At 41.0% G+C, this 23,239-nt stretch overlaps 1 protein-coding gene across 15 annotated transcripts in view; it reads left to right on the forward strand.

Annotated features, from left to right (window-relative positions):
* The window catches only part of QTMAN (queuosine-tRNA mannosyltransferase), a 383,269-nt gene that overhangs the window by 69,059 nt on the left and 290,971 nt on the right, over positions 1-23,239 (forward strand). For 14 of the 15 annotated variants that reach the window (XR_012082012.2, XR_012082011.2, XR_012082018.2 and 11 more), the window contains one exon: positions 17,157-17,367. Coding sequence is in view for 8 of the 15 variants with exons in the window: in XM_078376897.1 (XP_078233023.1) it covers positions 17,157-17,367 (211 nt within the window). In the remaining 7 variants the exon portion in view is untranslated. Of the gene's footprint in view, positions 1-17,156; positions 17,368-23,239 lie in introns of those variants that run through there. The other variant, XM_072983788.2, reaches the window with a different exon arrangement.

The raw sequence follows: 23,239 nt of genomic DNA on the forward strand, positions 1-23,239 counted from the left end.
CTCTCTTTTTTGGGGGAGTGACCCTGCCCGCCAGGGATGGGGTCCGCAGCTTGGGGATCCATCTGGACCTGGCGCTCACTATGGAATCCCAGGTGGCGTCGGTGGTCCGTACCGCCTTTTTTCACCTGAGTCAGATAGCCCAGCTGCGGTCCTACCTTGATGTGGGGGCGCTCACTACCTTGGTACATGCGCTCGTAATCTCGAGATTAGACCACTGTAACGCGCTCTATGTGGGGCTACCTTTGAGGCTGCTACGGAAACTGCAGGTGGTGCAGAATGCGGCGGCCAGATTAATCAGTGGTGTGAAAAAATACCAACATATTTCACCCACTCTGGCCGCTCTGCATTGGCTGCCCATCCGATTCCGCATCGACTTCAAAGTGTTGATGCTCACGTATAAAGCCCTAAACGGTTTAGGGCCTCGATACTTGGTGGAACGCCTTCTTTCACCAAGATCTACCCGTGTCACTTGTGCGAGCCAGGAGGTGAGGCTGAGGAGCCTAACGCCGAGGGAGGCCCAGAAGGAAAAGACAAGAAATCGGGCCTTCTCGGCGGTGGCTCCTTGCCTCTGGAACAACTTACCTCCTGTGATTCGCGGGTCTCCCTCGCTGGGTATCTTTAAGAAGCAATTAAAGACATGGTTGTTTCGGCAGGCCTTTCCATCATACACCTCTTGACCCCTCTCTTTTCTTTCTTATTGTTTTGTCTTACGTACTGTGCAATCTAATGTAGTGGTTTTATCATTTAGTATTGTTTACTTGCATTGTTTTGTTTTATTTTATGGTTGTTAGCCGCCTAGAGTGGTCCTTTCGGACCAGATAGGCGGGATATAAATCAAATAAATAAATAAATAAATAAAAATTTTAATCTGCACTGTTTCATTTTGGCTGCATTATGTGTTGTCCAAGGCATGTTGTCTTTAGCATCCTATGAAATGCAAAAACACTTCCAACATTAAGTTGTTCCTGTTTGAGTGGTCTTAACCGACCAGATAGGCGGGATATAGATAGATAGATAGATAGATAGATAGATAGATAGATAGATAGATAGATAGATAGATAGATAGATAGATAGATAGATAGATAGATAGATAGATAGATAGATAGATAGATAGATAGATAGATAGATTTTGAAAACTGTTAGTTTTCATCTGGAGCATGCAGGATATGATTGTGGTGATTGTGGTGAATAAATGTTCAGATTCTTTTGTTGCTTCAACATTAATCTCCACTGGATAGGAGACTCCAGGTTTCTTTCTTTTCTAATCCTGTCTGAGAGACATTTTCTTTTTTTTATAAGTGAGACAGATAGTTTCTAGATGAACATGTATCTCAGTAGAACACTGTAAACGTTTTCCATGCAACTGTCTGTATTGCAGTGGTTTGGCAGGAGGTTGGAACTACCTTAATTTTCTAAACCAAGTCAAATGTAATTTAAATTTGGTCAGTAGTGGTTTTTAAAGAAATAGGCAGTCTGCTAGCAGTCTTGTTCCATATATGGATGCTGTCTCATATTTTGAGAATCCCAGGAATATAGACTCTGATGTTGGACAGAAATGGCAAGAACAGCAGAAGTTCCAGAACCTGTTTCCTCTCTAGGACTAAATTTGTTTATACATTTACTTCAATGTGCATTCTGAAAGCAAACCTTTTAACGAGAAATATATAGTATTTATTATTTTTGTTAATCACTGCAAACAGCTGGTGTTGCTTAATGTGAAAGTTAAATAGGGCATAGAGCCCATAGATATGTTGACCCCAAAATTAAGTTTTGCACTGACATTGCAGTAGAGTTGTGGTGGCATGTGTACAGGTCCCTGAATGAATTTCTGCTCTAGAATGTTTAGATAAAGGTAAAGGTTACCCATGACATTTAGTCCAGTCATGTCTGACTCTAGGGCGTGGTGCTCATCGCCGTCTCCAAGCTGTAGAGCCAGCATTTGTCCATAGACAGTTTCTGTGGTCATGTGGCCAGCGCGACTAGACACGGAACACCGTTACCTTCCCACTGTGGTGGGTATTTGCATGCTTTCAAACTGCTAGGTTGGCAGGAGCTGGGACAAGCGACGGAAGCTCACTCCATCGCGTGGATTCATTCGATCTTATGACTGCTCGTCATCTGACCTTGCAACACAGAGGCTTCTGCGGCTTAACCCACAGTGCCACCACGTCTCTAGAATGTTTAGGGAAGGTTAATTTCTCCTCTGGATAGTGCTGAAGAGATTGAACAAGAGATGGTGGGCAAAATTGTTACCTTCAACCTCTCCTTTAATTTTATTATTATTTTTTAAAAGCAAGTACTGTATGGTCTAGAAAGGGTAAAAGCAAGATGGGAATAACAGCAGGCAAGTAGCATGGCAATGTCTCTATAATAAATATCATTAAATATAAAATTTGGTCACAAAATTTAGCACTTACCATGTAAGCAAAGGCTGAACTGAAGTTTAAGCCATGGGTTAAATTCTTTCCCTTGGGTTTTTTTGTGCATTTATGCCATTATCAGTTTTAACTGTTTAGAAAGACTGTTGAAATGTATCTGCTTCATATTAACAGCAATTTCGATTTTACTTCGAGGAAAAAAAATGACAGTTCTTCAAAACCGAGGGAGTCCCCTTCTCCATTTATTCCAGCTACTAAAATGTCTATTACGTTCACCTTTGAACATGTATATAACTGCACACAGTGTATTCCCATCAGTAATATTTTATTGCATTTGTTAAAATGCAGTTGTAGCATTTATACTTTATTAGCAGAGATTTCCAGGAAGAATAATGAGCATAGCTGGCCATTTAAATTATTTTTGTAAGTATTTTGGTGAGATTTTTGTCCCCCTCTTCCAATTGCATTTTGTTTTTAATTCCCAATAATGGCATTAAAACTACCGTTGAGGATAAAGCTTCAGGTGAGGCATAAAGGCAGAATAGTGTCATGGTAATGCTTCTGTAGTATTCTGATCTGACTTGTATACCAAAACACTGCTTCTCCCTCCTGGACTCTAAGAAGTACAATGTGTATGTCAGATTTACAAAATGTTGTGATTTACCACAAATGTTATATATTTAAATCCTTTTGTATTTGGTGACTTAAAAAATGTTGGAGTGAGTATATTGTAGATGTAGTACAATAATTTTCTCATGTGTGGCCTTTTAAGCACTCAAAAACTATTACTGAAACTATATAGATTCTTTCCTATAACAAAATACACTGTCTACCTTTAAGATATATTACACAGTTTCACTCTGTGTTTTGCTGAAATATTTGGCTAGAAGGAGCTTTGAACATGATGTGTAATATATACACTGCCCACTATGTCATCATTGCTTTTTGATTTGAGCCAGGTTGACATCTGTGAAACTACATTTATTAATGTACATATGAAATAGCAAGTGGGATCTTTGGCAATAAACGCCAGCAAATTGAATGAGATTTTTTTTGGTATGCCAAACCTCTGCAGTTCCTCTTTAGCTTGTAAGTACTTTTGTGGCTATTTTTATTTGTGGAAGATCTGATGTCTTCCTAACAAATATTAATTGCCCCTTGTAGTTGTTAGAGAAAGATAGACATTTGCAATCATTTATGTACTTTGAATTTAGGAAGTCTTTTAGAAAACTTCAGACCCTAAATGATCAACTTTGTTCTTGAAAATTTGATTACAAAATTATAGATACAGTGGAACGTGAGTCTATATAATTACTGTGGTTATTTGTAACTGGACAGATGTGGCTTATGGTTCTGCTGGATTGTGCTTGTGCGTTTTTCCATCCTTGCATTTGGGGTTTGTTTTGTTGTTTCGTCGTTAAGTTGTATCTGACGCTTTGTGACCCCATGGGCCAGAGCACACCAGGCCCTCCTGTCTTCCACTACCTGAGTTTGGTCAAATTCATGTTGGTAGCTTCGATGACACTGTCCAACCATCTCATCCTCTGTCGTCCCCTTCTCCTCTTGCTGTCACACTTTCCCAACTTCAGGGTCTTTTCCAGGGAGTCCTCTCTTCTCATGAGATGGCCAAAGTATTGGAGCCTCAGCTTCAGGATCTGTCCTTCCACTGAGCACTCGGGGTTTATTTCCTTCAAAATGGATAGGTTTATTCTCTTTGCAGTCCAGGGGACTCTCAAGAGTCTCCTCCAGCACCACAGTTCAAAAGCATCAGTTCTTTGGCAGTAAGCCTTGTTTATGGTCCCGCTCTCACTTCCATACATCACTACTGGAAAAACCACAGCTTTGACTATGCAGACCTTTGTCAGCAAGGTGATGTCTCTGCTTTTTAAGATGCTGTCTAGGTTTGTCATCGCTTTCCTCCCAAGAAGCAGGCATCTTTGAATTTCATGGCTGCTCTCACCATCTGCAGTGATCATGGAGCCCGAAAAAGTAAAATCTGTCACTGCCTCAATATCTTCCCCTTCTGTTTGCCAGGAGGTGATGGGACCAATGACCATGATCTAAGTTTTTTTGATGTTGAGCTTCGGACTATTTTTTATGCTCTCCTCTTTCACCCTCATTAAGAGGTTCTTTAATTCCTCCTCACTTTCTGTCATCAGAGTGGTATCATCTGCATATCTGAGGTTGTTGATATTTCTTCCAGCAGTCTTATTTCCAGCTTGGGATTCATCCAGTCCTGCCTTTTGCATGGTGTATTCTTACATTACATTAGGCATCTTTTAGTCTCAAAAGACTATGGTAATGTGCTCTGTATGGAGGACTTGGAACAGCGTCTAGTGTGGCTGAGGAGGCCAATTTGAGAGTGACAATCCCTTCCACACTGAAGACAAATCCAATCTGACCCCTGTCCAGCTCCCTGCTTTTGCTGCTTTTGTGACTTCCTCTTTACCTCAGCCTGCTGGACAAGGATCTCTTCAAATTGGGAGAGGCTGTGATGCAGTGCCTGCCTCCAGGCTGAACGCTCAGATGTCAGAGTTTCCCATCTGTTGAGGTCCATTCCCAAGGCCTTCAGATCCCGCTTGCAGTTGTCCTTGTATCGGAGCTGTGGTCTCCCTCCGAGGCGATTTCCCTGCACTAATTCTCCATACAGGAGATCCTTTGGAGGCCGACCATCAGCCAGTCTCACGACATGCCCAAGTCAATGTAGACGTCACTGTTTCAGTAATGTATATATGCTAAAAATTCCATCTCGTTCTAGGACTACTCTATTTGGAACTTTGTCCTGCCAGGTGATACCAAAAATGCGTCGAAGGCAACGCATATGGAAGGTGTTCAGCTTCCTCTTCTGTCGTGCACAAAGGGTCCAGGACTCACTGCAGTACAGGAGTGTGCTCAGGACACAGCCTCTATAGACCTGGATCTTGGTATATGTTGTCAGCCTCTTATTGAGCCATACTCTTTTTGTGAGTCTAGAGAACATGGTAGCTGCTTTGCCAATGCAGCTACCATGTTCTCTAGACTCACAAACACCCTGGCCCATGACGTGTGTTTTCTTCAGGCTGATTGTTAGTCCAAAGTCTTGGCAGGCCTTGCTAAAATGATTCATGAGTTGTTGGAGGTCTTCAGCAGAGTGGGCAACAATGGCTCCATCATCTGCGAAGAGAAAGTCCCGTATGCATTTCAGTTGGACTTTGGTCCTCGTTCTCAATCTAGAGAGATTAAAGAGCTTTCCGTCTGATCTAGTCCAGAGATAGACACCTTCTATTGCAGTTCCAAAGGCCTGCTTCAGTATGACAGCAAAAAAGATCCCAAACAGGGTTGGTGCGAGGACACAGCCCTGTTTCACTCCGCTTTGGATGTCAAAGGGATCTAATGTCGAGCCATCAAAAACTACAGTGCCTTTCATTCCCTCATGGAAGGACCTGATGATGTTAAGAAGTCGAGGTGGACATCCAATCTTGGGAAGTATTTTAAAAAGGCCATCCCTGCTAACCAAATCAAAGGCCTTTGTGAGATCTATAAAGGCCACAAAGAATGGCTGTTGTTCCTTGCAATTCTCCTGCAACTATCTGAGGGAGAATACCATGTCAGTAGTGGATCTATTAGCTTGAAATCCACGCTGTGATTCTCGATAGACTCTGTCTGCAAGCACCTGGAGCCTCTTCAGCACAACACGGGCAAGCAGCTTCCCCACAACACTGAGAAGAGAGATGTCACGGTAGTTATTGCAGTCACCCCTGTCTCCTTTGTTCTTGTACAATGTGACGATGTTTGCATCCTTCATATCCTGTGGTACTCCACCTTCCCTCCAGCAAAGACGAAAGACTTCATAAGTTCAATGGTGATGATCTCTTTACAGCACTTCAACACTTCAACAGGGATGTTATCCTTTCCAGGTGCCTTGCTGGAGGCAAGGGAATCCAAGGCCGCTTTTATTTTTGCAAAGGTTGGTTTGCTGTCCAACTCTTCCAAGACAGGCAGGCACTCAATGTTATTTAATGCTTCTTCGGTTACTACAGTCTCTCTGGAATATAGCTCAGAGTAGTGCTGCACCCAGCATTCCATCTGCTGTGCTCGGTCCTGTATGATCACACCTGTAGCAGACTTCAAGGGAGCAGATTTCTTCTGTATTGGACCTAAAGCCTGCTTGATACCGTCATACATTCCTTTGATGTTACTTGTGTCTGCTGCTATCTGTATCTGAGAGCAGAGCTGAAGCCAATAATCATTGTAACATCTCCTGGCAGCCAGTTGGACTTGGCTACTAGGAAGTTGAAGAGCTTGCAAGTTATACTCACTAGGATAGGCTTTGTATGCTGCTAGAGCTCTCCTCATATCCTCGATGTCTGGCATCAACTCCTCCAAATGGGCTTCGAACCAGTCGGCCATCTTTTTGGTGTTCTTGCCAAATGTGGACAAGGTGGTGTTATGCACAGCGTTCTTGAAGTGTTCCCATCGTTCAGGTGCATTTACATCAGCCGGACCTAGAAGGGTTTCCTCAAGCATTTGGGCAAATTCCTCCACTTTTCTTTGATCACGAGTCTTGCTGATGTCAATACGTGGTCTTCCTTTTTTGTGTGATACAATCTCTTTGTTCGCAGTTTTAGTCTACTACACACCAGGGAATGATTGATATTGCAATCAGCACTCTGGTAGCTGTGTGTGGTCGTAATACTAGGAAGGCTAGAATGTCTAGTGAGGATCAAATCGAGCTGATGCCAATGCTTGGATCTTGGGTGTCTCCAGGAAACTCTGTGTTGAAGCTTCGTATTAAAGAATGTGTTGCTGACACAAAGACCATAATAACAGCAAAACTCCAGCTAGCGTTGGCCATTTTTGTTCATCTTTCCAATGCCAAAACGGCCTAGACAAGTGGGGCAAGAATTGTGATCAGCACCAACTCTAGCGTTAAAGTCTCCAAGAATGAACAGTGCCTCTCTTTCAAGGACTTTTTTGATAGTAGCTGCCAGATCGTCATAGAATTTGTCTTTCACTTCTGTAGTGGATGACAGTGTTGGTGCATATGCACTAATGAGGGTGACTGGTCCTGCTGACGAGTGGAGCTGCAGAGACGGGATTCTTTCACTCCCCGCAGTAGGTGGAACAATGGATCTCAGAAGAGTATTTCTGACTGCAAAGCCAACACTATATTCCCTGGTCTCATTCAATGGTTTTCCCTGCCAGAAGAATGAGAAGTTTTTTTCTTTGACAGATCCCGAGTCTGGCAATCTCATCTCTTGCAGGGCAACAATGTCCATCTGCAGTCTACTCAGTTCCATGTCAATGACAGCTGTCTTGCGCACATTGTCTATTTCCTGGAGGTTGTCAGGAAAGCCGTAGTCAGAAAAGCAAGGGGTCATTGTCTATACATTCCAAGTGCCCAGCTTTAGGGCAGAAGTTTTCTTGCAATTGTTGCATGGTGCACGGTTATCGATCTGCTTGTCGGGTTTCACCCTAAACCCCACGCACCCAGTGAGGTTAACAGACCGTGGCGAGGTAGCACCTTACTGGCTGGGGGCTGCCCAACTTAAGGTGGGCCGTATCTACCTAGTGAGGTGCAGTGACCTCTCCCACCATCAAAAGTAGCCCCTGGCGTCATGCTCTACACCAGTCGAGCAAAGACTTATAACCGGTAACTGCTACTTCCCATGTTGTTTCGACGCTGTATGCTATGTATTCTGCATATAAGTTAAATAAGCAGAGAGAAAATATACAGCCTTGTCGTACTCCTTTCCCAATTTTGAACCAATCAGTTGTTCCATATCCAGTTCTAACTGTTGCTTCCTGTCCCACATATAGATTTCTCAGGAGATAGCTAAGGTGGTCAGGCACTCCCATTTCTTTAAGAACTTGCCACAGTTTACTGTGGTCCACACAGTCAAAGGCTTTTGCGTAGTCAATGAAGCAGAAGTAGATGTTTTTCTGGAACTCTCTGGCTTTCTCCTCTGTTTTGATTGAAAAAGATGGCCTGATCTCACATGGTCCTTCTTTGCAAATGACTTTTGGTCCACGGTGTCACCCATATTAGAAGAATTAATTTGGGAGTATTAAGACTTCTGCACTGCTGCAGCAAAGAAGGCTTGAGACTGGACCAGCCTGGAAAAATTATTTGCAAGTGACTGTTGAAACCTTTAGAGGTACCCCCCCACACACCCCACACAGCATGAAAACAGTACTAAAAAAGACAAGCCCACTTGAAAAACAAGGTGGATTAAAACTGATGTTTTTTTAAAAAAATCAGATGTTTTACATTTAAATCAGATTTTTTATTTAAATTGGATTTTTTATTTAAATCAAATTTATTTGAATTAAATACTTTGATTTAATTCAATCTAAAGATAGTTTTCTGTTTACAGTACATTATAGTTCAAAGATTATTCAGCATGAAATAGAACTAAATGGTCTACGGCAATAATTAATGGGTCTCTACAGGAGACACTCATTAGGCCCATTAGGAAGAAACCGAGTTTGGCGGCAGACGATATTGGTAATTATAGGCCCGTCGCCAATGTTTCTTTCCTCAGCAAGGTAGTTGAGAGGTTGGTGGCCGATCAGCTGCAGGCTCTTTTGGATGAAAGCAATGCCCTGGATCCATTCCAGTCGGCCTTCAGGCCACTCCACAGCACGGAAACAACATTGGTTGCCCTGTTTGATGACCTGCTGAGGGAGGCCGACGTCTTTACTGGTCCTCCTCGATATCTCAGCCGCCTTTGATATTGTTGACCACAGTATTCTACTGGGAAGGCTCTCCGAGTTGGGAATCGGCAGCCAGGCTTTTGCCTGACTCCGTTCCTTCTTGGAGGACCGTCCCCAGAGAGAGCAGATTGCAGAGGGTTTCTTGGCCCCGTGGAGCCTCAATTGTGGGGTTCTGCAGGGCTCAATTATTTCTCCAATGCTATTTAACATCTATATGAGGCCGCTGGGAGTGGTCATCAGGGGATGTGGAGCTTCGTGTCATCAATATGCTGATGATACTCAGCTCTACATCTCCTTTTTCCCAACAACAGTGGATGCTGTCTCGTCCCTTGAGTGCTGCTTGGGGGCTGTTCAGCAATGGATGCAGGTGGACTGAGGCTGAATCAGGGCACGATGGAGGTCCTGAGGGTGGGGGCCCCAGACATCACTGGTCTGGGAAACTCCCTTTCCTTTGGGGGCGTGACTTACCACCAAGAGTGAGGATCACAGCTTGGGTGTACATCTGGACCCGGCGCTCACCATGGAGACCTAGGTGTTGTCAGCAGTCCGTTCTGCACATTTCCACCTTGGCGGATTGCCCAGCTGCTCCCCTATCTTGATGTGGGGGCGCTCACCACTTTGGTTCGTGTGCTTGTAGTCTCAAGATTAGGCTACTGTAATGCGCTGTACAGTGGTGCCTCGCATTGCAACGTTAATTCATTCCGCAAAAATTGCTGCAGAACAAAAACGTCGCTATGCGATATTAAAAAGCCCATAGAAATGCATTGAAACCCCTTTGATGCATTCCTGTGGGCTTAAAACTCACTGTTCAGCGAAATTCCTCCATAGTGCTGCCCTTTTCGCTGCCTCTTAAGCGAGGAATCCGTCCCTAAACACAGCGGGTGGCCATTTTGTTTACCCGGCGGCCATTTTGAAACCACCGATCAGCTGTTTTAAAATCGTCGCTTTGCGATGCTCGGTTCCCGAAGCAGGGAACCGAGCATCGCAAAGGGAAATTCCCCCATAGGGAACATCGCAAAACAATCGCTTTTGCAATCACAAAAAATGCGTCTTAAAGCGATTTCATCGCTAAACGGAGCGATCGCTATGCGGAGCACCACTGTACATTGGGCTGCGTTTGAGACTGACACGGAAACTTCAGATGGTACAAAATGCAGCAGCCAAACTTCTTACATGGGTGAATAGGTACCAACATATTTCCCCCAAGCTGGCCACCTTGCATTGATTTCAAAGTTCTTACGATTGCATATAAAGCCCTAAACAGTTTAGGACCTCGATATCTGGTAGAGTGCCTCTTCCCACCCAGTTCTGCCAGAGTCTCTGGAACAACTTTCCCGTGGAGATCCACCTGGCTCCCTCTCTGGGTGTCTTCAGAAGTAAACTTAAGACTTGGCTATTTGGGCAGGCTTTCCCTCCTGCTGTATCTTAAATTCACATTTTAACATCTTGGATTTATTGCATGTTTATTGGTTTGACTGTTTTTAAATTTGCAATGCTGCCCAGAGTCAACCTTTGGTCTAGATGGGCAGGGTATAAATCTAATAAAATAAAAATAAATAAAATAACTAATTATGTAACATGAAGCTGTATATTCATGCAATATTTACATTTTTGGTAAAGTAATTCAATTAATCCAAGTTATCCAAGATGAGATAATATGTACTTTTTACAGTAAAAACTGTATAAAATAGTTCAGGAAAAGACCTTAATCCCATTTTTGTCCTGCATATCTATGTACAAACAACGAATACATTGATGTTTAAGCAAATACAAGAATATGTGTGCCATATAATGTTCTTGTTTAAATTAAATAAAACAATTACAGTAGTTCTCCAAATATGAGTGATTACCCCATTAAACTAAAATCTGTTCTGATACAGCTGTTTTACTGATCTGACAGGTTATTATTCTAAATATAAAATCTTCATCTTGTTGCTAATATTAAAGATTATAACTACCAGCAAGAATGAGTCTTTACATTTAAAAATCATGATTTAAATCAGGTCTTACTGACTAGTGATTTTAAATCATGATTTAAATCAACTTGATTTAAATCAAATCTGTCTTATAAAACATTATGTTCCCAGGCATTCAGAATACATTTTAATCCTGAGAATTAGAACTCTACCCTCTTTTGAAAACCGAGTGTGAGACTCTTGTGATATGCCTTCATGTAGCTAATAATGGCTAGAATCCTGCTGCTGCTCTTGTAAGGCTTAGTAATACTGTGGCTAATAGGGATGGGATTTTTGGAATTAAAGAACACTCACACCACAATTCTGTGGGAACCTCTCAAACCAAATTATGGGACTGGGAACCCTCAAACTAGCAGGTGCTGGAGCAGCTTTGTGAATCATGAGGGTGCATGGGGAAATGAGTTTTGATGGAGGCTGACTTCATACACTCTGCCTTCCCTTCCATAGTGGCTAATTGCAGCTAATTGACAAGGTACAGGGGTACATATGTGCCTAGTCATATGCCTGACTGTACAACAAAGATGAACCCAGTTCTTTATCAGTTACCTTCAATTATTTTCAGTGAGTTACAGAAGCCTTATGCAGTTGGATTACAGCTCTCCTTCTGTATCTGCGGGGGACTGGTTCCATGATCTACCATGGATGCTTGAAACCATGAATATGAGGGAACTCTGTATGCAACATACAAGGGCCAGGACAAAGGCAAGAAGGAGGAGCCCTTGTATGTTGTATATGGGACTGTGGCAAACCATGGCCAAGTGAAACTGTGGATCTCAATCCTGTGGATGTGTGAGTCCTACTGTATATTGATGACAGAAGCGTTGCATATGACATGCACAGCTGTCCATATATTTTGCTGCCTCATGGCCAGAATCCTGTTGGTGAGTTGCACTAATTGCAGTCATATAAACTGCAACAGCAAATTGCTGCTTGTTAGTGAACTGTCACTTGTATTCCTTCTTATGTCTTAGAAGATGGAAAACTACACCTGGAAGTAGTCATTTGGGCACTCCCATTTATAGCCACTACCCCCTCTTTTTCAGGAGGGGGGGCACGCTATCCCTGGACATTTCCAGTTTTGGTGCCGCCTGGAGCAGGTGCTGTGGACACAGATCTGACCTCCAGGCCTACCAAAATTGCATGCCCTAGGATGTTGTTAACCAGAATTTCCAAAGTTCATACACAACAGGGTATTCTGGTTACCCTGAACAAGAACAGGGCTCTTGGGCACATGAAAGACTGGCAAGAGTTTGTGAGTTTGAAGTTCATGGAGCCTGGTGCATATAATGTTAAAATCATGCATTGTTCAGTTTTACTTTTGAACCAACCTGTTGTGATAAACAGGACTGTGAGATATTTTGATGATTGTGTTACTGAGGCAACACATTTAACAAAGCCATGGACATGTTTGTGTTTATGGATTACATTTTGCTTTGAGTGCAGACAAAAAATGTCCCAGAAACCCGAGCTTTTCCAGTTTGAAAATTATAGGACTGTCACCCTTAATAGTAGGAGTTGTCGATCTATCCCTGTTATTGTGACAATATTTGGTATACTTTTCCTTGCTGCCTTGTTTATATTTTAGAAATGTATGACAGGAATTTGAGAAATCAGTAAAGACTTCTGGCATAACCATTACAGATCACTCTCTAAAGGAGGATCTTGCACAGCTGTCAGTGGAAAATTGTTGAAATTATTTGTTTAGATGTCATGTCTAACATTCACTGAATGTGGTGTAAGCTTCTTCTCAGTTATGTTTGTTTACTGTCGCTCGATTGGTGAAAGCAATACAGTAAAGTCCTATTCTGGCATCCTTTTTCCTACATGAGTAGAGGGATGAGGGAGCACACACACTTTCTACCCCCATGGAAAGTCTGAAAAGGAGTTGTAACCATGTTCTTCTGGATGAACAAAGAATTCAGTGAGGGCAATTGGCATGCCAGGGTATCAGTTTAATCTCTGAGGGTTTTGTCTATAATACTATTGTTTATATTGCTGGGAGAACATGTTGAAGGTACTGTATGCCGTTCAAGGAGTATTTTAGCCAAGATACCTGAGAGAATGCCTCCTCTCCTATGAACCTGCTAGTAAACTGTGTGAGGCCCTGCTTTCTGTCTTGCCACAAAAAGGAACACGATGGTCGGGAACATGAAACCGAGCCTTTCCTGTGATAGCCCCTTGGTTGTGAAATTCCGTTTTGATAGAAATCCAGTTAGCCCCATCATTGACAGTTTTTAGGCAGCAAAACCCATTTTTCTTTCATCTGGTTTTCTGTGCTTTGTAAATTAGTATTTACCGTAACTTTGTCATTCCCCTGCCTTCAAAAAGAAGATCCTGAAAGACAGCTATGAAGGAATTAGAAAAGACCCTGAAGTGTAAGGATGAGTCACTGGAGACCAAAGTCAGCCATATAATGCTGTCCCCAATTACTATGTACAGATATGGAAGCTGGACAGTGAGGAAAGTTGAAATGTAATTTTGGAGGTGAATTTTACAAGTAACCATCGAAGGCCAGAATGACAAATAAATGCATTCTACATTAAATAAATTCTGACTATCTTATTGGAAGCTGAAATTACTATATTGAGGGTGTGGTACTATAGACATTCCATGAGAAATCAAGACTTAACGCAGACGTCTGTAATTCTAGGAAAAGTGGAAGGCAATAAATATCTGGGATGGATTGACTTTTAAAAAAGAAGCCATGGCCTTTAGCATGTAAGACTTGAGAAGGGTTGTTAATGATAGGACCTTTTAGAGGCTATTATTCCATTGAATCTCCAGAAGTCAGAAGTGGCTTGATGTACACAGCAGCAACATAACAGCTTATTTACAGAATGTTTACACACTTACACTGTGTGTCTATGGGACTGACAGGCATACTTGGCATCAGATATTTGGCATATTTTAAAAGATGGTACAACAGAACATGTTTTGGCCCTTATAGTTTTATGGAATGAAACTAATCAAAGATGTCTAGTGATTAAAAAATGAGATATCAGTGACTGGTGGTGCGTTGTTCTTATTCTCCCCTAGTCTCTCTCTGTTCACACAACCAACATGCATGTATTCACTAATCTATTTCCTGTCCCTCCCCATCTTAGTGCTTGTAAAAAATATTTCCAAGCTTTCTGAAAATCTGCATTAACACAAAAAGTACATTGGTTTGATTGACACAATTCCCTACGTAACATTATAATTTATTTTTATGTATGTTCTGCGTAAAGATGTGCCCAAAGGCATACAGGATGTATAATGCTTCTGATACGGTATTTACTTTTAGTTTTGTGTGTATGTGTGTTGTGGTTCTTTTGGTTTAAGATTATTGATTTATTCCCTCTTTGACTAAAATCCTGGTCTGCGATCAATCCTTGCCAACACTTCTCTTCTGAATAATTGGGAGGACGGTATGGTTTGAGGTTGAATGAAGAGTTCTTTGTCAGATGTGGGTATTACTTTTTAGGTGCTGGAACTAAAAGGAGAAATGTTTTCACAGAAGAAAATGCTGCTGCTTGCCTGATGTTCACTGAGGAGTTGGCTTATATTTTGAGTATCAAGGTTCTTGGCAACATTCATGAGGGAGAAGGGAATAACTACAATGTAATGTAGAACAGTGAATTTTTCAGGCAGTACGTTGATGCACTCCTGAGAATGGAATCAAGCCATTAGTACATCTTGGAGAATAACTTGTTCCAAAGAGACACCCTTGAGAGAGGAAGTAGTGTAATGAGAAAGTGGCAATGTTGTTCTAATATTTGTTGTTCCCTTTGAAATGGCTAAAATACCTGAAATGATTTATATCTAATTGAGCTTTGCATTCCATTTGATAGGGTAAATGTTCCTCAAGCCATTTATCATTGGTGGCTTTTCTAGACCTCCTAGGAGTACATGGTGTATATTTACCTTAACTTGGCTAGGTCAAGGGAAATAAAATAAAAAAAGCAAGAATAATGCATGATACTGTGAGATTGTAGCAGAAGCAGAAACCACATTTGTGACATGATTTACATATTATTTATCCCACTACCTTTGTGGCTCATAAAATATATATAACATAATGAGCTGTGATGTGTAGGGGTTTTTTTATGAAAAAAAAATCAACTTGGAAAAATACAGGGCTAATTCATGAAGACTTATATTACCCCTGAGAATTAGAATGGGTTGGAACTGTAGTGGGAAAATAAATGGATGCCTATCTGATTCTGCCTTTTGCTGTGTCTGTGGTGCCAAGAGCCATCTAGTCCTGGTGGATCAAAAGGATCTCAGACTTCTGTTTTGAGAATCATCACTCTGTGCAGCATGTGGCAAACGGCTTGTGCAGAACTGAGAGACGTTACAAAGTGGTTTGTGATATGACATAAGGTTGGGTAGGGGTTATTTGCTGCTTTTCAAAATCAAAAAAAGAGGAAATCCCCATGGGTATGGCCTAGCTGCTTGAAGTAGGGTTTTTTTTTTCATTCCAACTCACAAATCCTCTGTCATTTTGGAACCCCGTCAACCTCTATGCCTAGCAATTTTGATTAATGGATTTCTCCATATGAAGCATATGCATATGTTACTGCTTTCTTCTTTTCTATAATCTATAGCACTGTAGTGGAGCCATCAATTGCAGGGTTGAAGCCCTTGTACTGTCTCCAAGCAAGGACTATGAAGTCATCTGTCACCTCTCTCAGTCTTCCCTGTTCCTTCTGGATTTAACTGTTCTGACTGTAGTACAGATATTTGAGTATGGTGTGCTCTTGCCTGAACAATTAAGAAACTTGCTTGTGTTTTATTGATATGGACTGATTCGGCAGCCAGAATTTTTGGACTCTCCATATTGGGGTGCAGTTGTCTATGGGGGCTGTCATGAAAAGCACCTGGACTTATAAATTTAGCACTACACCAGTGGTATGAATTCTTAAAACTGGCACTGTAACCTTAAGGAATATGTGAGCCATTTTCTTTGAAGAGACCAACAAATATTTTCTGTGTCAAAATGTATCTTAAATATGGTTAAACCTATTTATTGTCTCAAAACATTGGCTCATTTTAGGCTTTTGTCAAAGACTATACAGCCTGCCTACCTACCTACCTACCTACCTACCTACCTACCTACCTACCTACCTACCTACCTACCTACCTACCTACCTACCTACCTACCTTCCTTCCTTCCTTCCTTCCTTCCTTCCTTCCTTCCTTCCTTCCTTCCTTCCTTCCTTCCTTCCTTCCTTCCTTCCTTTCTATCTATCTATCTATCTATCTATCTATCTATCTATCTATCTATCTATCTATCTATCTATCTATCTATCTATCTATCTATCTATCTATCTATCTATCTATCTATCTATCTTAGGAGATTTTTATTTGTCTATTTGTTTTGTTTCTGCCTCTGTTCTATATGTCAGCTGCCCTGTGGCTCAGAGTGTGAGTAGCCTGCTTAAAGTGTACAATATTGTTCTTTTCCAGCCAGTTTGGTTTAATAATGTATTTTGCATCTGCTCTAGGGGCTGACAATGTCACTTAGTGATGCTCCCAGCCTTCTGTAACTTTAAATGTACAAATCCTTAGGTGGATGACTCCAAAGTAGGTTTCCTTAGGCTGCCCCAGTCATGTTTCTTTTAAGTCAGCTTCCTGTATTGCCGTTAGTATGAAACATCATTGTGGCTGACCTGTGCTTGAAATGTCTTCTAGTTCCATGTAATGTCAGACAAAGGGCAAAATCTGTTTGAAAATGAATTAGCTATATTGTGTAGGCACGGTCCAAATTTATAAATAAATATATTTTAAACTCCAGAATATGTTGTTGGGAGACACTGAGAAAAGCTGGAGCCTAAGCGTTTTCATGCATGTACGACTGCATTGTTAATTGTAACCTAAATTTTAATGGAATATGACTTTGATTAATAGATACTCTCCTTTTTCCATGCCTGCAATTTTAATTAGTCTTTTTTAAGTTAAACTTATTAATGAAACAAAAAGATTGAATCCCTTTAAAATTGAACTTACTGACTGAGCTCTTGTAATGTGGTTCCGCTTTTATCATGATCCTATATGACACATTTTAGAATGAAATAATTATAAAGTAGGCTTTAATAATAATATGAGTTTTAATTTTTTTTAACAGGATCTTGGACGACTTGGATATTGTACAGGACAATGAGCATTCTGCTAATTGAGGCTTTCTATGGAGGTTCACACAAGCAGCTTGTGGATCTTCTGCAAGAAGAAATTGAAGACTGTGTCCTCTTTACTCTCCCTGCCAAGAAATGGCATTGGAGAGCAAGGACTGCAGCGCTTTACTTTATGCAAAATGTGCCCGCCAGTCCTGATTACAGGTAGGGAGAACTTTGTATGCACAACATTGGAAGCGACATATCTGCTTGTACACAGACTTGAAGTCTGCTAGGGGCAAAGTCAACACAGAGCACATGCTTGGTATCAGTGAGGGTGTTTTGGTCTCAGGTGTTTTTATACCTTGTGGCGAGGATAGGTAGGAGAAGCGTTGGAAGAGGTATGTCAGGTTGTGTCATTGGAAACCGTTCTGTTTTACAGACAGTGGTTAGTAGGCCTGGTGAAAAAAATAGCCCTGTAAACTGACCCCTCTCAGGGAGCCATCAGGTTTCCTGTTAAAGTTTCCACATGAACTTATAAGGCTTTAAACAAGTTGGAACCAGGATACCTGAAAAGGCCTTTCCTCATATAGATTCTCTCAGTGCTGTGATCATCATCATTGCCACCTCATGCACCCCCCAAGCACCACCACGCATTTGCCCATGCGCACAAGTGCATGGGCGAGTGCACCCGCTCCTTCATGAATGGGCGTGGGGGTGCCCTGCCTTCCCCGCGCATGGACCCCGTCCTCCTCCAACTGGCCCATGGTGACAAAAAGTTTGGGGATCATTGTTGTATTTGACTTGTCTATACAGTGGTGCCTCACTTGACGAGGATAATCCGTTCCATAAATATCGCTGTAGAACGAAATCCTAGTCAAGCCAAAAAAACAAAAAAAAAAAAACAAAATTGAAATGCATCGAAAACCAGTTCAATGCATTCCAATGGGCTAAATACCTAATCGTCCAGCGAAGATCCTCCATAGGGTGGCCATTTTCCAGTGCCTGTAAAGCGAAAAATGCCTTCTATAAATGGGAGCCATTTTGCACAGCGGGTGGCCATTTTGAAACCCAATGATCAGCTGTTTTCAGATCGTTGTAATGCAAAGAATTGGGTCCCGAAGCAGGGAACTGATCTCCGTAAAGCGATTTTTGGCCATAGAAACATTGTTTTGCGATCGCAAAAACCTCACCGTCAAGCGGATTTGTCGTTTAACAAGGTAATCGTTAAGCGAGGCACCACTGTATGTGTTATATGTGACAGGCAGTATGGTAATCTTTTAAAATAAAACAAAGCAAAATGTCCCCTATCTTTTGAGTTACTATCTAAAAAAGACATGACACAAAGGGAAAAGGCAGAAGTGGAGAGAAATAAGAATACTCAGGGACCATTTCTTAGTGTTATAATTTATCATTTGAATTTTCTTGCTTTTCTTCAGAGATGCCTGGACAAATCATGGTGCCATTACATTGTATTTTCCCTTAACCCTCTTAAGCTTGGGCTGAAAGAGGAGGTGGCCATATTCAGGTATCCAGAATGAGTTAGCCTGAATGTGTGAAAAGAGAGAAAGTTGTTGCTATGTCTCTGGAAAGAGATATGGTCTGAAGAGGAACGTTCCTGCTACACATGGAACCATTCACCATGATTGGAGGCCCTGAAAATCAATCCACTTTGGATAGTTATTGATCTAGCAGTTGTAAAGAACACAGACACAGACAAAGACACAGAGGGAGAGAGGGAGAGAGAGAGAGGAAGAAGAGGAGGAGGAGAGAGAACAAAACCCAAAACAGTCATTGCATAATTGAATACTCCATAGACTATGGATCTTAGAACATCTTCAGTCTAATATAAAGTACGATTCTTAATAATTTTGCAACATTCACAGCAAAAGGCTTGTTCCCCATTTGGGCATATGTCCGGAAGGTGCATGTCAGATCTGCTAGGAAGCTTTACCAGACTTTGGTGCAATATTGTCTCCCTTTGTATCTTTGTAAACATTACAATAGAGGAATATATGTACTATGGATCCTATAACTCCAGGACTACATAGAATCTTTGATCGAGAGGTACAATATACCTTGGAAGTGCCCTTCCATCAACATTGAGGACATAGCATTAACCCTTCCAAAGAAAAAGGCTCTCCTGTACTTAGGGACTGTCATTTATTTAAATATGGATCACTTTCATTACCAAATAAGAAATTTTATGTTAATGCTATAGGAGAAGAAGACCTATTGGACGGACAGAACTAGAAAACCCTGCCTGTTAATATTGAAAATCCTTTGCTTTATTGTGGATTTGGCATGCATGCTGTGCTACCTCCGTAGGTGTACTAAACTAAGACCACACAATTAAATATATTGAGCCACAGTTTCACCCACCCACCCAAGAGAAGGCGTATGAGTCACTCACTGTCAAGTAAACAGGAATCTGGTCTTGGAAATCAGAACTCTTGATTGTGTGGAGAGGCTCCATGTGTATCAGATATTATTTCCTCTTCAAATCATCCTTCCTCATGTAGAAACGGCAAAGGTCAGGGAGTGGGGCTTGAACTCCCTTCTTATTTTCACATGCAAATCAACTTTTTTAATTATTTGGACACCCAAATAAGGCTGTAGCCTTGCATGCAAACTGTTTTAAATTCATATCTAGCATTCATTCCTCAATACAACACTGGGCGTTGCCATTCTGGGGTGTGGTAAATGAAGTTAGCATACTGAACAATTACTTCTCAGGACATAGTTGTTAAGCCAAAAAATGTGCTTTATGCTCTTACTGGTTTCTCCTTCAAATGATCCCCCACAACCAAAATATGAGATAGGTTCAATGGATTATATGCAGTTGTTGATGACGTTCCGTAATATGAAAGAGTAGTGTTGTTTGAATCCACGCTGGTTAATATGCCTCATTGCATAGTTTGTCATGATTTGAACTTAATGTGCAAGATGACTAATCTGGCATTTAAAATACAAAGCATTTAAAATAGCTTGTCCTATGTTCCCATTCCTGATTAAACTTGCTTTTAACTTAATCTCAGTGCCCAGTTTGGACCAGCTTAAACATGTTTCTTTATTTTTGCCTGAGGCTGATTGAATGTGAGCTTTGCATTACTGGATTTTGAAACAATCCCATTTTGTAGAAGTATATATGACAAACTATTATGTAAAATTTTTTCTCTACATCACAACCACATCCTCCAACGCATTTCAGTGTTATCTCGGCTTCTTCAAGGTCAGCAGCCCAAGCTGTCCAGCACTTTCTGTATTAAGCTAATCAGACATAACTCATAGGCATACACCTCATTAGTTTAACGTACAGTTACATTGACCTAAGATAACTTAATTCCAATTTGTCAAATAACCTACATTTTAAGGGAAGGTACTGGAAGCTTAAAGACTGATTTGAAGTTAGCAAACTTGCAATCTGTCATGTACTTATGTGCAATATAACCTTCACAAACAGCAAATAAATCTACACTTTAAATAATACAGCATAATGAAGAGGTGATGGCACTGTGCTTGTTATTGGTATTTGATTGCAAAGAAAATAATTTGGACAGTTTTATATTGGTATACGTTTGATAAAAATAAGAATGTGATGGTGCCAATCCAGCTGAAGTTAAGCACTTGGAAGTTCCAGTTTCAGCTGGCGAATTAAGCATATGCGCATAAAAATATTTTAAATAAATAAGTTATTTTTATCTTTGGTATTACATTTCAGACTTTACAGCTAGCTCTTAACATAATTGTAATATCTTTGAATGTTTTAACATCTTAATTCTTTTTGGGCTGTTTTAATTGTTTCATTATAATGTTTCATTAATTATCCTTGCTTTGTATTTGTAAATCACTACCATATCATTGCCAGTTGGATAGTATATAAATATGATAACTAGCTAGCTAGCTAGCTAATTAGCTAACTAGGTAGGTAGGTAGGTAGGTAGGTAGGTAGGTAGGTAGGTAGGTAGGTAGGTAGGTAGGTAGGTAGGTAGGTAGGTAGGTAGGTAGGTAGGTAGGTAGGTAGGTAGGTAGGTAAATGAATAATCAGGAAGATTTCCAAGTAGTAATATTTGCTGGATCATGTCTACATGATGATGGTGTTAAACCAGACAAAGAATGCATATCAGCTGAATGAAATGGGAATTGTGCTTGTGGCCAGAATCCTCTTGGCATAAGTCACACCATAGATCTCTGTTGATCCCCACTGCAAGGGTATGTCTTCGGTCACCCTTTGGGAGACACAAAGGGGAGAAGAAATTATTCAAAGCTTGAAAATCACTGTTGCCAGACCAGGTAGGAGGACCAGGACTTGTGGCTGCAGTTTTCCTGCTTTAAATCATTCCCTCTCCCTTTCTTCAGCTTCTGAAAGCTGTCTGAGGATGAGGGAAATCCTTAGGATTCCCAGAGCTTGGCAGGGGCAGGATGGGAAGCTTTTAATTTCCCAGAATGCTTATGGCATAGCTCTAAATGGTAGTTTACTTATTATACCTAGTTGGTTCTGGGTGTTAATGACAAAGAGTGGTGTAGACACATGAATTTGGCATTGACTTCCAGGAAGATGATTGTCAAATATTGCAGATGTTTTGGGCTCTAAGAAGCCTCTGGATAACGTGTATCTTTACTAGTGTTAAATCATTTCCGAGTTCACACCAGTCCATTCTTACACTATTTGTTTGATCATCATGTTCAAGTATATTGTCATATTATCTGTTCTCAGATGTCCATATTAAGTGCACAAATGGTGTGATGGGTCAAGAACAGCTGTAACATTGGAGGCCATGCCAGGTTGCACCCTGTTAATAACCTGTTTTATATTGGGAGTTTTCTTTATACATAGAACATGTGAAGGGGGTGCATAGACATGCACGTGCAATACAGTGGTACCTCGATTTATGAAAGCCTCGGTTTACATAATTTTCGGTTTACAAACCAAAATCCATAGAAAATAATGCCCAGGTTTACGTTTTTCTCTCTCTCTATTTTTCCACTGTATGAAAGGGTTGCCCCAGGACTCACTGCACCTGGAGGTTTCTAGTGCCGTCCCCATTCTTAGCGCAATCTGCATTTTGGTTTACGAAATTTCCGCATTATGTAACGTCCTGGAGGACGCATTAATTTCGTAAACTGAGGTACGCCTGTATAACCTTCATGCCCCCCTCCTGACAGTCATATCGATTGCTCACAGCTCTTGTTGGTCACACCATATATTTGCAATGACCCTCACAATGTTATTGAATGAAAAGTTTATCAGGCAATTCGACATACAAAAAATAAATAAATAAAAGAAGCAATATATACAAAGGGTAAAAGAAAGGTTCCATGAAAGAAACACAAAATCGTTCATGTTTTGAAGTTTGTGTTTCAGGGATCAATAAAAGAACACAAAAACAATCAAGCAAAAAGTGTCTTTGTCAGTTTTCTTTCTTTCTTTCATAGAAGCACAAAAATCCTATGCCTACTGGGCAATTAAGATTTGTTAAAATTTAGTTTGCCAGTAGAAAAATATTGCATTTTCAGTAGCATCAAAAATTAGATTCAGATTTCAGAATTACAGCCCTTTGGATTTGGAATTCTGAATTTCCAGAGATCTGGAACTTTGTTACAGTCAGTATCGATTAATCATTATTTTCCCCATTAAAAACACAGTTTTACAAGATTTCCTCCTGTCCTTTGATACCTTCCCAGTGATTGTGCCAAACAAAAACTGGTACTGCTGTTTGGAGTGCTATGAACATTGCTATTTTCTTCCTATGCTTTGTAAACCTTCAGTACTAGCTGGACCTTCTCCATTACCTGCTGCTGCTGCATGTGATGGAAAGTTGGTTGGCATAGCCCCTCCACTTGTTGCTGCTTAATATTCACTGCCTACTATTTAATTTAGAGAGCCAAAAGGCTGCTACTTACTTACTCCTTGTTCTTCCACAAGGAGGCAAACCTGTAGTGGAGCAGGTCATATAACTGGCTGGCCAAGGCCAACATTTCAAGCTAGAAAAAAAATGCTGTTCTCCATGTGTAGATTGCCTTCCTGAGTCCACTCAGTCGCCTCCCCACTCCCACAACCGATGTATATATACCTGAAGGGGAGCTCCCACCAACC

This window comes from Pogona vitticeps, chromosome 1, assembly GCF_051106095.1.
Source record: "Pogona vitticeps strain Pit_001003342236 chromosome 1, PviZW2.1, whole genome shotgun sequence".
Taxonomy (NCBI): Eukaryota; Metazoa; Chordata; class Lepidosauria; order Squamata; family Agamidae; genus Pogona; species Pogona vitticeps.